General features: G+C 46.6%; 1 protein-coding gene across 2 annotated transcripts in view; it reads left to right on the top strand.

Moving 5' to 3' along the window:
• Positions 1-296: 296 nt before the first annotated feature.
• Positions 297-15918, top strand: part of myo1d (myosin 1D) — a gene marked incomplete at its 5' end in the record, with an annotated part of 171901 nt that continues 156279 nt past the window's right edge. For both annotated transcript variants that reach the window (XM_083635102.1, XM_083635103.1), the window contains one exon: positions 297-391. In XM_083635102.1, coding sequence (XP_083491228.1) covers positions 297-391 — 95 coding nt within the window. The remainder of the gene's footprint in view (positions 392-15918) is intronic.

Below are 15918 nucleotides of genomic sequence, written 5' to 3'. Positions count from 1 at the left end.
TGGAACTTTGATATATTTTTTTTTTTATAGCAGACAATTTTTTTTTTTTTTGGTTTAACTGTATCTTTTTTGTACCGTTTTGCAACCTGGATGTAAAATGAGTTAAAACACAATTTGACTTCTACTATTTCTACATGAGTCTAAAAACAATGCAATTCGACCATACCTCTCCCAACTGAGAAGGTGCTCAGTGCGACTCGCCATTGATGTTTACCTTTGCTGTCGTGGGCACGTCAAAGCAGTAACAAGTTGTTGGAGAACATCTTTTCCTGGAGCTCGAACAAGAAGAAGAAGATATGGCAGAACACGAGAGTCTGGAGTTTGGGAAAGCGGACTTTGTGCTTTTGGATAACGTGTCTTTGGAAGAATTCATGGCTAACCTAAAACTCAGGTAAGCAGCCAGCGACTGCGGGGTTCAATGTATGGGGGATGCTAAAGTTACTCCACGTTCAGGAGAATACAACACAACAGGTGCTGCTACACTCACACAGACTGGATTGTTACACTGAATCAATACGGTGTGATCACTAATTGATCACTAATGTCATCATTGAAAAAAAAATAGACATGAATGGGCAAAATAACTCAACATATTTAGTGTCACTGCCGGCTGACTGGGAAGTTTGAATTTTGAGTTGGCTCACTCTCACATGTGAAATCCCTGTTTTGTCCAGTAGCCCATGTGGTTATATGACATATTTTGCAAAGTTATGCAGTGAGCACAATAGCCATGTTGTCTTTCCATCAGTTCCCGGCAGTTCACTGTGAAAGACTGTGTTTGAACCAGAGACTCCACCCAAGAAGTCACACAGACTCCCACATACACTGCACTACTTGAACAAACAGATTCTCATACAGGCTGCTTGGCATCAGCTGTGTTTTCAGTGGCTCTGTGTCAAGCATAATATCACAAGAAGCATGCCATGCTTGTGAAGTGAATGGAGGGAGTAGAGGTAAGTGGAGTGGGTGTTGGCTAGGAATCAGCCTATACCCATCTCCTTTCCTCACCTCAGCCATCATCAGTGAGGAGAGTGCAAACTGATGCCAGAACAGATGGTGAGATGGTGTTTAGTGCTCAGTAGTACGTGTCCAAACTTTTGCTCTCAGTTGATGTCAATGCGCAGATTCCTCCTAAAAGCAGTGAGGTGCGACATTTCCACCAGCAGGGCGTTTTAAAGGCTTGTGTCTGAACTGCACCGCTGATACAAATGATTGGACTCTTTCTGTGTTTTACCTTAGATCAGTGTTTCTCAACTGGTGGGTCGGGACCCACAAGTGGGTCGCGGGGCCGTTTTGAGTGGGTCGTGGATGTGTGCATGAGAAAAAAGAAGTTCTTCTAGTCACTGATGATGATGCTGGCCGCGGTGGCCAACATGACTGTCTTTCAGAGGCTGTAGCGGGCTCATTTTGAAAGGCAGAGTGAAGATACTGGTACCATATGAAACTAGAAGACCTAAGGCATCCAGTGGTACCAACATGACATGCTTGCTTGTTGCAAAGGGGGCTATATGACACTACAAATGTAGGCTACGTTCTGAAAATTGGGTCGCGTAATGTCTAAGGAAAAAGGTGGGTCGTAAGGATAGTCCAGTTGAGAACCACTGCCTTAGATGCTCTTTTATTGCATTAGGCCGTGTGTCCATCTAGCGTCTTTTTCCGACCGTTAAAGGCTGGAAGTAGTACGCTGGGAAGCGCTGATCTCAGCGCACAATATAACAAGGAAGCAGTGTGAAACTAACGTTAGTTCAGTGCTGTAGCTAGCTTGATAGCTGACAGCTAACATTAGCTAACAACACACATACAGTGATTTAGCTCAACACTCACCAGAAATATCAAGTGTGTAGCCAATCTGCTCCCACAATTGAGCCTTTCTGTCTCTGTTGCGATAGTTTCTCCATGATTAGTTGCCTGAAAAGGAGCACCCGACACCAGCATCTTTCTGAAAAGTAAAAATATTTTCAGCTGGAAGCGCTGGGAGTCAGGCACACAAAAACGCCGGGGCGCTCTGAAAATAGACGCTGGGTGCAGCGCACTTTCTCTAGACGTCAGTGTGCGCCCGCATACGCTCTCCCCCCATTGGAAACAACTGAAAAAAGACGCTGGACCTGAGGAAAAGAAGCTAGGTCGACACAGGCCCTTAGTCATCAGTTTTGTCTGACATGAGCATGCATGCCATGAAGAAGTTGCCTTTCCAGCACCGGGCTTTGGCAATATAATGGCAGTTGATGGAGCAGTTTGCATTAACATCATTTTCTAAATGGTATATACACTGCTGGCACTGTAGCCTGTTATTTCCAAAGATTTATAGGCTGATCCCTACAATCTAGACACCCCAGGGAACTAATATTTACATTCACAGCAATGGCTCGTAAATATTTGGATGATCTTAAGGAAAGCAGTGTTGATGGCTCAGTCTCCTGTAGATCAGTAGTCTGATTTCTCCTACATGGCTAAACAGAGCCAGCTATAACTTTCTTGTTATATTCACAGAATGTAAACCAAATCATTTGTGATTTTTTTTTTTGCTCACACAGATTTGCCAGCTGGGCTATAAATTGAGAAAATCAGCCTGATATAAACGAGTGCGCCCTGATATTTTAGTCCTAGTGTGCAAGTAGCCTGGATGGAAAAACCTCGTTCCGAGTCTTCCGGCTATGGGCGAAGACCCGGAACCAAAGTGCTGTACTCCAGGACAATATTCTGCTCAATTCTTGCGTTCCGTTCAGACGTAATGTTATGGATCCGGCAAGTTTCTTCAAGTACTTTGTTTGGTATGTCCATGCTTCTTATTTCTTCTCTAACTCGTAGCGACTGGCGAGGTTAGGCTACCTACTGCTGCATTTCTATGGCGGGACGAAAACACTGTGGGCCACCGGAAGACGGGGCGGGTCTTCTTCTATCTTCCTGCCTGTAGTAACGCATCACTAGAGCCTGGTGATGCAAGGTTAACAAGTATAATAGCGATTTGCTGATCGCCGAGCTGTCATTGGCTGTTGTGCTCTCTCGTACGCGTTCTTAACTCAATATGCGGCCTTTTCACCTAGGTAACCTGCGGCGGATACATTTTAGTTTGAATCTTTTCTGTTCTTCTCTCTTCTTTTCTTTGCTTTATTGCTTGAAAAGTGTCATTGCAAAAGAGTGGCCAGCCTTAGCCTGTGTGCCATCTCCAAGAGGCTCATAATGATCATCATAATATCATCATCATCATCATCAGGTCGGGTGGGTTCCTCGGGCAATGATGGATCTCCGTTCCTCCCTCGCTTCCATACACGTTCCAATTTCTCCTGCGGTCTCCCGCCTTAAAGTGTCCACATATGTCAGTTGTTGTCTTCCCCTTCTTTTAGTTCCGTGTGTCGGGCTCCCACACTACCAGCTTCTGTGCTGCTAGCTCCGGATGTCTATAACAGTGACCAGCAAGCCTCAGCAGCCTGAGTCGTATCTTCTCACTTAGCTTAGGCAGCTCTTGGTAAAGATCTACGTTTGTGATATGGGTGCCAGGGTGGATGTTGAGGGCATCATGCTTAAGCATCCGTTTAGTCTATGCTCCTTCTGTTGACTCAAGGTCCATGTTTCACAGCCATAGATCAACACTGACTCCACAGACGCAATGAACAGGGCAAGTTAGATGTTTCTAGAAAGGCCTGTCCTCCATATGTTATTCAGTGAGTGGAGAGCTTTCCAGGCCAGGGCCTTCCTGACCTGGATGTCCTTCTCCCTACTGGCCACCCATGAGCCTAGATACTTAAAGTCGAGCTGAACCCAAAAATTACTTATTTTCTTTTAGTTCAAATACCTGGGTATGCAGTGCACCTATTTAATAATGTATGCCAAAAAAAATCACAAAAATAGTTCAGTGCGGTATTTAGTTTTTCACACTTTTTCACATCAAAAGTTCATTTTTCAAGATTTCATTGATAACAGCAAACTACAGTTTGCTGACGTCACCTAGTACTATCAAATTTCTACCCCATTTCAACCAATGATATCACGACATGCAGCTGTCAGTCAAATCTTCATTTCAGGATAATTTTCTCTTCCAAATGAAGTACGGTAGAAAATAGCGCCTAGTGCCTGTCATCTGGCAGAATTCCTATCCCATAAACTAACTACTAACATGGCCACTTGTATATGAAACATGAACAAAAAACAAAAACTATAATCTCTAAGAATGCAAAGAAATGTAACTGGCTCGTTCAAAAGGCGCATTCCAGGAATATCGTATTTACAGAAATAGCGTGAATGGCGCGTGCTTGAGAGCTCACTCGTTCAGTTTCAACCCCCTAGACCCGGCCTCAAACCCCAGAAGTGGCTGTGAAGTGGCACAGACTCATTTTATGTAGTATGCGGAGCGCAGCGATTCAATGTAATACTTGAGTCTGGGCAGAGACTACCCCCTTCCTAAACCAAGGCCGAGTTGCCCTTAACCCATTGATACCTGATGCTGCATTTGCGTGTTTATCCCTCATTTGTGTGTTTATCCCTTTAAGACCGCGAACCGCGTCACACGGTTCGCGGTCTTAAAGGGATATACACGCAAATGCTGCATCAGGTATCAATGGGTTAAGCAAAGTGCTTCACCCCCAGCTGCTCCAGGGGTGTGACTGAGTGATCAGTAGCAGTGGATGACTTCAATGGGTTTTAGTGGCCGACTGTGTGGTGAACATCTGTGCAACTGTATACGAGTGTGAACTGTGAAGCAGGGCGGTGCTGAGAGAAACAAGTGCAGGGGCTCAGCTGGAGGTTTGAAAAGCAGGTTTCATCATGGACATGAGAGACAGCACTGAACAGCCTTTAGCTCTTAAATGTGATAAGCTGTGTAGTGTTCAGTACAGTAGCCTTGGCAGCCAAGCAAGAAGAGCTGAGAGCTCCAGACTTGGTTTTCTGTTTGTTTTCTATCCAGCTGGACCGCTCGGCCCGGAGATGGCGTGTGCACATTGTTATTTGCAGGAGGGTGTGACCAGTCAGGAGCACTTCCTCTTTTCTCCTTTCCCCTCAGGCTCCCGGTGTGTTTACCGTGTGTGTGTGTGCGTGCGTGTGTGTGCGTGTGTGTGTGTGCATGTATCCATCCACGCACACAAGCAGCAGTAGTGCGGCGCAGAACCACTTGAGGAGAAGGGGTACCGAGGACATTAACCATTGACCATAATGGCCTTTTTATAGTTGGTATAGTTACCAACACAACAGAAGAACGGTTACTTGGGGTACACATCTCCACATCTTTCCCCCCCGCTACGTGGGACAGCGCAAAATCGGAGTGAACTGTCTGCCATGTTGCATTGGAGTGAACTGTCTGCCATGTTGCATTGGAGTGAACTGTCTGCCATGTTGCATTGGAGTGAACTGTCTGCCATGTTGCATTGGAGTGAACTGTCTGCCATGTTGCATCGGAGTGAACTGTCTGCCATGTTGCATCGGAGTGAACTGTCTGCCATGTTGCATTGGAGTGAACTGTCTGCCATGTTGCATCGGAGTGAACTGTCTGCCATGTTGCATTGGAGTGAACTGTCTGCCATGTTGCATTGGAGTGAACTGTCTGCCATGTTGCATTGGAGTGAACTGTCTGCCATGTTGCATTGGAGTGAACTGTCTGCCATGTTGCATCGGAGTGAACTGTCTACCATGTTGCATTGGAGTGAACTGTCTGCCATGTTGCATCGGTAATCAAGTCCCCCAGTGACTGCATGTGAAGAGTTGGAGAAGATTGTTCGTTTCCCCTCCATTTAGCCAGACTGAGACTCGCTTGTCCAAGTTGACATTGAGTTTGTTTGACTTGAGGTTGAACAGTCTGGCCTGGTGGAGAGCGTTGTCCCAGTCTGGCCTGGTGGAGAGCGTTGTCCCAGAACACAGCAGATGCCAATCAGTCTTTTTGTGGAGACGTTTGGTAGGAAAACAGTCAGGCGACATTCTTGTAGAGTGTGTGAATTGACCAGTCAGCAGATAAGCTTTCTTTTTTCCCTTATTTTTTCCCCTTCAGATTTCCCCCCCATTTTTTCCCCCAATTGTACTTGGCCAATTTCCCCCCCGCTGCCCCGGGCAATGATCCACCCTCTGTTGATCTGGGGAGAGCCGTAGACTAGCACCATGCTTCCTCCGACACATTTGCCGCAGCGCAGTTGCCATCCGCTTCTTTTCACCTGACAGCGGGGAGCGTCACCGGCAGGACATAGCACTTGGGAGGATCACGCTATTCCCACCGGTTCCCTTCAGGCGTCCCGACCGACCCAAAGGAGGCGCTAGTGCAGCGACCATGGACAGCCAGGACACATACCCTTTTAATCCGGCTTCCCACCCGCAGACACAGCCAATCGTGCCTGTATGGACGCGCGACCAAGCCGGAGGTAACACTGGGGCGCGAACCTGCGACCCTTGTGTTGGTAAGCAGATAAGATCAAAAAACCCAGGCCCACTGCTATGAGCCACAAAGCTTTTCCAAACAATCGTTAGTAAAGGTCCTCTGAATAAGTCTGACTCTCCTGCGAGCTTCTCTGCAGGTACAGATGATGAAGGTTCTCTGCAGGTACAGATGATGAAGGTTCTCTGCAGGTAGAGATGATGAAGGTTCTCTGCAGGTACAGATGATGAAGGTTCTCTGCAGGTACAGATGATGAAGGTTCTCTGCAGGTACAGATGATGAAGGTTCTCTGCAGGTACAGATGATGAAGGTTCTCTGCAGGTACAGATGATGAAGGTTCTCTGCAGGTACAAATGATAAAGGTTCTCTGCAGGTACAGATGATAAAGGTTCTCTGCAGGTACGGATGATGAAGGTTCTCTGCAGGTACAGATGATAAAGGTTCTCTGCAGGTACAGATGATGAAGGTTCTCTGCAGGTACAGGTGATGAAGGTTCTCTGCAGGTACAGATGATGAAGGTTCTCTGCAGGTACAGATGATGAAGGTTCTCTGCAGGTACAGATGATGAAGGTTCTCTGCAGGTACAGATGATGAAGGTTCTCTGCAGGTACAGATGATGAAGGTTCTCTGCAGGTACAGATGATGAAGGTTCTCTGCAGGTACAGATGATGAAGGTTCTCTGTAGGTACAGATGATGTATTGGCTCTATGTCTTTGTAGCCCGCCATGTTGTCACTGCTAAGTGCTTGTCTATATAAGGGGCGGCGGTGTTGTTCTGTCTGTCCCTTGGAGTACAGGAAAGGTTTCTGGCAACCCGCCATGTGTTTCCAACGCAATTATGCTAGCATTTTTTAAATTCCTCTTCAGAATTGGGTGTCTGATATTCAGATGAACGAGCTCACAACAAGCAGTACAGCATAAGCTGTGCTAGGCTTGTTTTGCTGGCAGTGATGCCCCAGTCTACATCTCTTTATGAACGACGTTTGATGATCCACTTTTGTGCAGATGAGTGAAAAACAGTTGAGAGGGACCTGACAGGCTCTCAGCCTGCCAGACCTGCGTCAACAAGGATTTTCAAATCATTCTTAGGGCCTGTGTCCATCTAGCGTCTTTTCATCAGCTCCGGCGTCTTTTTTCAGTTGTTTCCAATGAGGAGCGAGCGTATGCGGGCGCACACGGACGTCTAGCGAAAGTGCGCTGTGTCCAGCGTCTATTTTCACAGCGCTGCGGCGTTTTTGTACGCCCGACTCCCAGCTGAAAATATTTTAACTTTTCAGAAAGACGCTGGTGTCGGATGCTGCTTTTCTGGCAACTAATCATATGGAAAAACTATCGCAACAGAGACAGAAAGGCTCAATTGTGGGAGCAGATTGGCTAGACACTTAATATTTCTGGTGAGTGTTGAGCTAAATCACTGTATGTGTGTTGTTTGCTAATGTTAGCTGTCAGCTATCAAGCTACTACCGCACTGAACTAACGTTAGTTTCAGACTGCTTCCTTGTATATTGTGCGCTGAGATCAGCGCTTCCCAGCGTTTAACTTCCAGCGTTTAACGATCGGAAAAAGACGCTAGATGGACACACGGCCTTAGTGTTTGCTTTAGTACATAAGGGTGGAGCTTACCATATAGCACAACACATTGAGTGCCAGAACATTTAAACTATTTGCAAGTCAGTATTGTATCTGGACTGGCATCGTCTGAAATGCTCTGATGTGGTAAACCCCAACATCTGGTTGGACATATTAAACCAGAGGCTGTTTATTTGTAACTACTATTTACCAAGACTGCAGCTTACTTGCATTTTTCCCACGGGTTCGAGATGGTTAGGAGGATTAGGGGATGTTCATGATTCGACAATCCATTAATCGATCGTTAAAGGAACACTCCGCCCATTTTCAACCAGCTTTGTATCATTAGAACATCAGTAGTATATCAGAAAACTGTAAACGGTTTTGAAGTCTGTCATTTAATTTGACAGTTATTGAGTGTTAAAGTGTGGACCAGTGACATCACTGGTCCACACTAACTCAAATGAATAACTCATTAACTCAAATCAACTCTCAATAACTGTCAAACTAGATGAATGATGAATAGTTTGACAGTTATTGAGACTTGATTTGAGTTAATGAGTTATTAATTTGAGTTAGTGTGGACCAGTGGTCCACTGGTCCACTGGTCCACACTTTAACACTCAATAACTGTCAAATTAAATGACAGACTTCAAAACCGTTTACAGTTTTCTGATATACTACTGATGTTCTAATGATACAAAGCTGGTTGAAAATGGGCGGAGTGTTCCTTTAACAGTTGGATCGATCAAACTATATGTTCACCGATTCATCGACAATGTAGGCTATGTGCTATTTTCTCATTTTTATTTTCTTTGCTGAAATGATTTAAACACCACAAGGGTAAATGTAACTTTCACTGCTCATACAGAGGAAGAAGAAAGCCAAGCTAGCAGACAGAAAGTCCAGTGTGGGAGAATTACACCCAAAAAGACAACAGTGTTATTGTAAACATTGTAATGTTGCAATATGTCACGTCCACAAGCACAATGACAGCTAATGCAGGAAGATTAGTTGGTTGATGTGTTTTGCTGTGTTTTAATATAATGATGAATCGATTCATTGCTCGTTAACATGACCAATTAATCGATGAAGGAAATTGATAAAGATGTGCATCCCTAGTTAGGATGCTAATTGATATCACATGATTCATTCTTAATCATGACACCAATTGTGCAAAAAGGATTGTCCCAAACTCCTGCTGGTGAGTTGCTCCAAGTGATTTGACCTTTGAACCCCTCACTGGGGAGTTAGACCAGATTTGAACCGGAAGGCTCCAATAATATGGAGGAGGAGGGGTACGGGAAGCAGGCAGGCAGGAACGCTGGCCTCCTCTTCCCATTGGCATTTCCTCGCCTTTGGTCCTCACATTTCATTATTTCCTGTAGCTCCTGTTCCAGCTTAGCTGGGAATCTTCTGTGCAGACAGGCTAAACCCGTGGCCGCGCTGTAAGCATAAGCACATGTTGGTAGAATTACACAATTCACAATTCCAGCCTTCCAAATTGAAGTAGTGACTCTTGTTTCTGTTTCTGGTGTGTCTTTGGATTTGACCAGAAAAAGCAGCTGGGCAAATTGCTTTCATCTGCGGTCAAAGGGAACAATGGCTCTCCTGTTTCAAGTGTGTAAAATGCTTATTTATTGCTGATAGCCTGGAAGAGGTGTGGCGGCGGACGGTGCAGAACGTGGCAACCCGACTCGCTCCCTCTGCCCCCCCCCCCCTGCAGAATCAACACAGGGATCAAAGTACCCGTCCCACCGTGGCTCAGGTGGAAAAAACCCACGGCAGTGAAAGAAACCCAGGGTCAAAGGTCACGCTTTGTATTTCCTCATGAGACGTGTGGTCCAGTAAAGAATTGCCCGCTATGGCTTTTCGTTTACAGCGCAGGTGATGATGCGGAGAAGGTTTGGTTGAACCCCGACGGCGTTTGTTTAAAATGTAATTTGTAGCCCCCTTATTATCCATATACCTCGTTGGGAGTCGACGCGCTGGCGTTGTTGTTGTTGTTGCTTTCCTGTTTGCCTTTTTACGCCTGACTTCCTGCTTCAGCTGCTGATAATGACGAAACAAAGTCCATGTGCAGAACACACAGTCCTGACAGACGGCTCGGAGTCCTGCAGCAAAGATGAAAGTGGACGATAACACGCAGCAGAAGTCTCTATGAATATTTCATCCCAACCCGCCTATTAAAGTCTTTGTTTTTTTTTGCTCTGAGCGGTGGTCAGTAACTGGAAGAGAAATATTTATAGATCATCTCCGATAGAGGCTGTTCCTCTCTTTTGCTTTCTTTTTCTCATTTTGCCCAACAGCTCTTTTCCCCTGCCAAGACTAGCAAGGAGGGAGAGCATCATCATGTGAACTATAATGATAGATATAACTATATATACTATATACTATATATATATAGTATATATATATATATATATATATATATAGTATATAACTATAATGATAGGCTTCAATGTATCTGGTGCGAGATGATGGACTCGTAGGAAGCAAAGGGCTGATAAACGTAATTTAAAATGTCTGTTTTTTTTTTAACTGTAGTAGTTAAAATTCATGCTACTCCTTTTGGAAGGAAACCTTCTGTCCACCCTGTGGCCGCACAGTAAAGTCTTTTGCTTCAGGGCCTCAGGGCTTGGCTGCAGCCTGGCACGCGCCTGCAGCCTTTGCCAGGAGAGCTCTTCCGAACGTTGAGGAACATCTCCCCCCAGGCAGGAAGGAACACGGGGCTTTTTGAGGAACGCCTCGCCTCGTAGAGTATTGGCCCCTCTCTCCCGCTCTCCTGCTCTCCAGCAATGAAAAGTCCAGTCTCACCGCAAGAATTTCCATACAACCCTCTGTAATCTGAAACACATTACCATCCTTACATAAACAGGGCCTGTGCTTGTGGCGCTCGATTCGCTCCTAAAATAAGTTGGGCAGCTCTCACAGACGTCTCATTTGTGGACTGCCTGCGTGGGCGAGGCGAGGTCGGCAGCAGGCCGCTCAGCCTGGCTCTCTCCATCTCGTTACTTCTTTTTCACCGTTTTTCCGCCATACTTTCTTTCTTGCCGTTTCATCTGACCCCCCCCCCCCCCCCACCATCTACTGTAAATCTTTAACCGTTTACACTATTCCCCTTGTTATTAGTGTTATACTGTGTGTGTCTCCATATCACAGAATTTTGTAGTAGGAATGAAATGTGTGGTTTGCTAGTGCAGAGAGGTCTGATGTGGCTTCTGTAATGCTCTCTCTCTCTCTCTCTCTCTCTCTCTCTCTCTCTCTCTCTCTCTCTCTCTCTCTCTCTCTCTGTATGAGAAAAACATTGTGTAATAATGCAAGTATAATCTTGCAGTAGCCTACTCCAACCTTGCCATTGGAACTGGTCTTGATAGAGGCTTGATGTCATTAGGATTCCCATTAAAACCGTCTGGCTCGTGATGTGATGAGCATCCAAAAACCTCTGTCTGCTACTTTACCTTCAGACACCACCTCTCAGAAGCCCTGTTCTCTTGAGACATGAGACACCTTCAGACACCACCTCCCAGAAGCACTGTTCTCTTGAGACATGACGAGACACCTTCAGACACCACCTCCCAGAAGCACTGTTCTCTGAGACATGAGGCACCTTCAGACACCACCTCTCAGAAGCCCTGTTCTCTGAGACATGAGACACCTTCAGACACCACCTCTCAGAAGCCCTGTTCTCTGAGACATGAGACACCTTCAGGACACCACCTCTCAGAAGCCCTGTTCTCTGAGACATGAGACACCACCTCCCAGAAGCCCTGTTCTCTGAGACATGAGACACCTTCAGACACCACCTCTCAGAAGCCCTGTTCTCTGAGACATGAGGCACCTTCAGACACCACCTCTCAGAAGCCCTGTTCTCTGAGACATGAGGCACCTTCAGACACCACCTCTCAGAAGCCCTGTTCTCTGAGACATGAGACACCTTCAGACACCACCTCTCAGAAGCCCTGTTCTCTGAGACATGAGACACCTTCAGGACACCACCTCTCAGAAGCCCTGTTCTCTGAGACATGAGGCACCTTCAGACACCACCTCCCAGTAGCCCTGTTCTCTGAGACATGAGGCACCTTCAGACACCACCTCTCAGAAGCCCTGTTCTCTTGAGACATGAGACACCTTCAGACACCACCTCTCAGAAGCCCTGTTCTCTGAGACATGAGACACCTTCAGACACCACCTCCCAGAAGCCCTGTTCTCTTGAGACATGAGACACCTTCAGACACCACCTCTCAGAAGCCCTGTTCTCTTGAGACATGAGACACCTTCAGACACCACCTCTCAGAAGCCCTGTTCTCTGAGACATGAGACACCTTCAGACACCACCTCCCAGAAGCCCTGTTCTCTTGAGACATGAGACACCTTCAGACACCACCTCTCAGAAGCCCTGTTCTCTTGAGACATGAGGCACCTTCAGACACCACCTCTCAGAAGCCCTGTTCTCTGAGACATGAGACACCTTCAGACACCACCTCTCAGAAGCCCTGTTCTCTTGAGACATGAGACACCTTCAGACACCACCTCTCAGAAGCCCTGTTCTCTTGAGACATGAGACACCTTCAGACACCACCTCTCAGAAGCCCTGTTCTCTTGAGACATGCGACACCTTCAGACACCACCTCTCAGAAGCCCTGTTCTCTGAGACATGAGGCATTCATTCCATATCAGAGCCTCATTTACTCTAGTAGTGAGGGTACTTAGTTTTTCAGGAATCAGCTTGCATGGCATGAGCGGGAACCCCAAGTGATGCTTGTGTGAGTCAGATGGCTAATGTTCACTGTGTGTGTGTGTGTGTGTGTGTGTGTGTGTGTGTGTGTGTGTGTGTGTGTGTGTGTGTGTGTGTGTGTGTGTGTGTGTGTGTGTGTGTGTGTGTGTCAGGCTGTGATGTCATTCTCCGGTTCCCTCTGCTCTGTGTTGTATTGTTCTCTTGTCCACCTGTTGGAGCCGTGCCCTGAGGCTTGACGGGGCTAGAAACATGGCCTATACTCACTTTCACAGCCAGGGCCTCACGTCACTTTACAGCCTCTGACACACACGCGCACACGCACACACACACACACACACACACACACACACACACACACACACACACACACACACACACACACACACACACACCATCATCACTGTGTGTATCACTGCTGGATTATTCACTGCTACCTTTCATATTTATTATTCACATGAAGATGTTTCTCTTTGACGATCTTGTTGAGAGTCTGAGGCCCCTCCCCCACCGTCCTCAGAAGCCCCTCCCCCACCGTCCCCAGAGGCCCCTCCCCCACCGTCCTCACGCTGTTGCTCTCTGTCCATCTGTGTGTTTTTGTGCTCTTCCCCGCCTGCCCTGCTTTTAGCCCTGACCCAAATCACAGTGCTTTCCTCAAATAGCCTGTGTTGAGTCATGTCTGCTTCTCTCTCTCTCTCTCTCTCTGCCATCATCCACTCCCTCCCAGCACCACTGTGACTCCACATCAGCCACTGCTGGCCGCTGTGTGAAAGTGCAAACAGGTTGTGCGTCGTCAGGCCAGCAGCAGCCAGGTCCAAAAGCCCCCACCGCCTCTCCCTCCCTCTCTCCCCCACCCTCATCAGTACGCCCTGCTATTGAATTTGGGTAATTTAATCTGAGTGAAATGCTCCTTTCTTCTTTATTCTCGATCTACGTATGTGTTACAGTTCCAGCTCAGGTCTTTGTTCGTGTGTGTGTGTGTGTGTGTGTGTGTGTGTGTGTGTGTGTGTGTGTGTGTGTGTGTGTGTGTGTGTGTGTGTGTGTGTGTGTGTGTGTGTGTGTGTGTGTGTGTGTGTGTGTGTGTGCGCGATGGTAGCTCTGATCTCAGCCAGACAATAAAGAGGGCCTGGGCTTAGAAGAATAACTCATCCATCCAATCCTTAGCCGGGCTGTTGTTTACACCTGGCTCTCATTTCCCTAAGTATCCAGGCCTGCCAGCGCCATGGCAACAGACTGTGGTGTGGATGGGGCGGAACACATGCTATGCTAGCTTGGCTACTGTTCAAGCATGGCATGACCACTTGGGAGTGATGTGTGCCTCATTGCTTTGACTTTGAGAATACTTGTTGTTAGGGATGTCACGATACTAGGATTTCTACTTCGATACCGATACCCAGGAAAATATCCATACTCGATACCACAGGAAGGGAGGCCTGATGACACATCAAGAAGCATAAAAATAAAAATAAAGTTAGACCGATGGACGGACAGACGCACACTTCTCCATAATCTGGGCCTGATCAAACTTTGAAGGTAGACAGCAGATTAGCCCTGCTCTAGCCATCAGAAGAGTTTAGCTTGTTGAAGCAACAGATACCCAATGATAGGGAGGGACAAATCAGCGACTTTTCATTAAAAGAAAGCACTGATGCTATCGAAACTGTTGCAAATGAGTATTGTATCCATTTCAAATTTTTTTAATTGATACTTTCGATACTATCGATACCTGTTGCAAATGAGTATTGTATCCGATTCAAATTTTCAGTATTGATACTTTTCGATACCATCGATACTTGTGTAAACCCTACTTGTTGTACTCTTGCGCCACCTCCAGAAGGATTTTTATTTATTTATTTATTTATTTATTTATTTATTTATTTATTTATTTATTTATCTATCTATCTATCTTGGGGGGGGGGGGGGGGGTCATGCAGCATCCATGCAGAATAGTTACAGCTGGCGGAGGGATGGGGAGACACTCTCACTACTCTTTCTCTCTGACTCAGCCCTCTGGGTGTGACTGTATCATCAGCGCATCCCCATGAGTCCAATCATACTGTGATGATAGAGGTTTGTTGTAATACCCCCCCCCCCCCCCCCCCCCCCCCCCCCCCCCTCTCTCTCTCTCTCTCTCTCTCTCTCTCTCTCTCTCTCTCTCTCTCTCTCTCTCTCAGCAGACATGCACATGCTGTCATGACAGGGGGAAACACAGTACTTTAATGTTTTTGAACCATAGCCACAGATAAGACAGTCGAGGATTTAGTCCAAACTGTGTCATCATCAGGACACCTCAGGGCTTCATTCCAAAACTGGGATCCATGAAAAAGATTTAATATTTCAAGATTTATTTTTATTTTTATTTTTTTTATGGATGAAAAACACTTCAAACGCACAGCTGATGATTTTCGACCTCGGGTGTGAACATTGCACCCTGTCTGCCAAAGTCTTGTGTATAATCTCTGTCTCTGGTCCAGCCGTGACACAGGCCAGCTGCGCTCCAGTGGAAGGGAAACTCTACTACTGTCTTTAGTGGGAGATGGATTGGTCTGTAGGCCGAGGGAGGGCGGGTGGGGAGCGTTAAGTGTTGAAGGCTCGCGTCTCCTACAGACAGTCTGGGAGCTGCTGTTTGTACTAAGTAGGCTTTACAGAGCAGCGGAAAATCCCCTAATGCAGAGCCCAGATGTCTTGACGGCCGCAGACTGTGTGTCAGTGTCACACTGTGAGAGAGTAGAGGAGAACAGAGTCCTGCAACGGGTCGGGGTAACCCGCAAAAAGCTGGTGTCGTCTTGGGTCAAAAATATACTTCTATGAATTCACGGGCACGGGTAAAAATGAAGTAAACGCGGGTGGGCAGTGCTTGAGAACAACGTAGAGTCATATATGTTTCTGTGTTGCGCTCAGACTGAATTCACAGTCACTTACGGTAATCGGGTGTGTTGTTGGCGGAAGTCAGTCTGGTTAGGCCAGTGGGAAAGGGAAAGCCCACCCCTTTCCCAGGAAGGTGCGGAAGTCTTTGTTTAAGCTTTAATTCCTCGAATGGCCACTTGGGGGAGGGGGCAGTATAGGCAGATCTCCCCATGTTAAAATGCCTGACTTTGTAACAGCATTAAACATCTTTCCAGTGAGGGGCGAAACACGGTTTTGGTTTATATAGCTCATTTCACCTTTTCATAACAGCTGTAGGGGAGGGGTAATTTTTTTATACAACTCGCCCGTTTGGAGTAAAATAGATGATAGAAAAAGGGGTGATTGACAGATCGCCT

The sequence above is a fragment of the Poromitra crassiceps genome, assembly GCF_964638095.1.
Source record: "Poromitra crassiceps genome assembly, chromosome: 4".
In the NCBI taxonomy this organism is placed as follows: domain Eukaryota; kingdom Metazoa; phylum Chordata; class Actinopteri; order Beryciformes; family Melamphaidae; genus Poromitra; species Poromitra crassiceps.
This window is presented reverse-complemented; position numbering and strand designations above follow the sequence as displayed.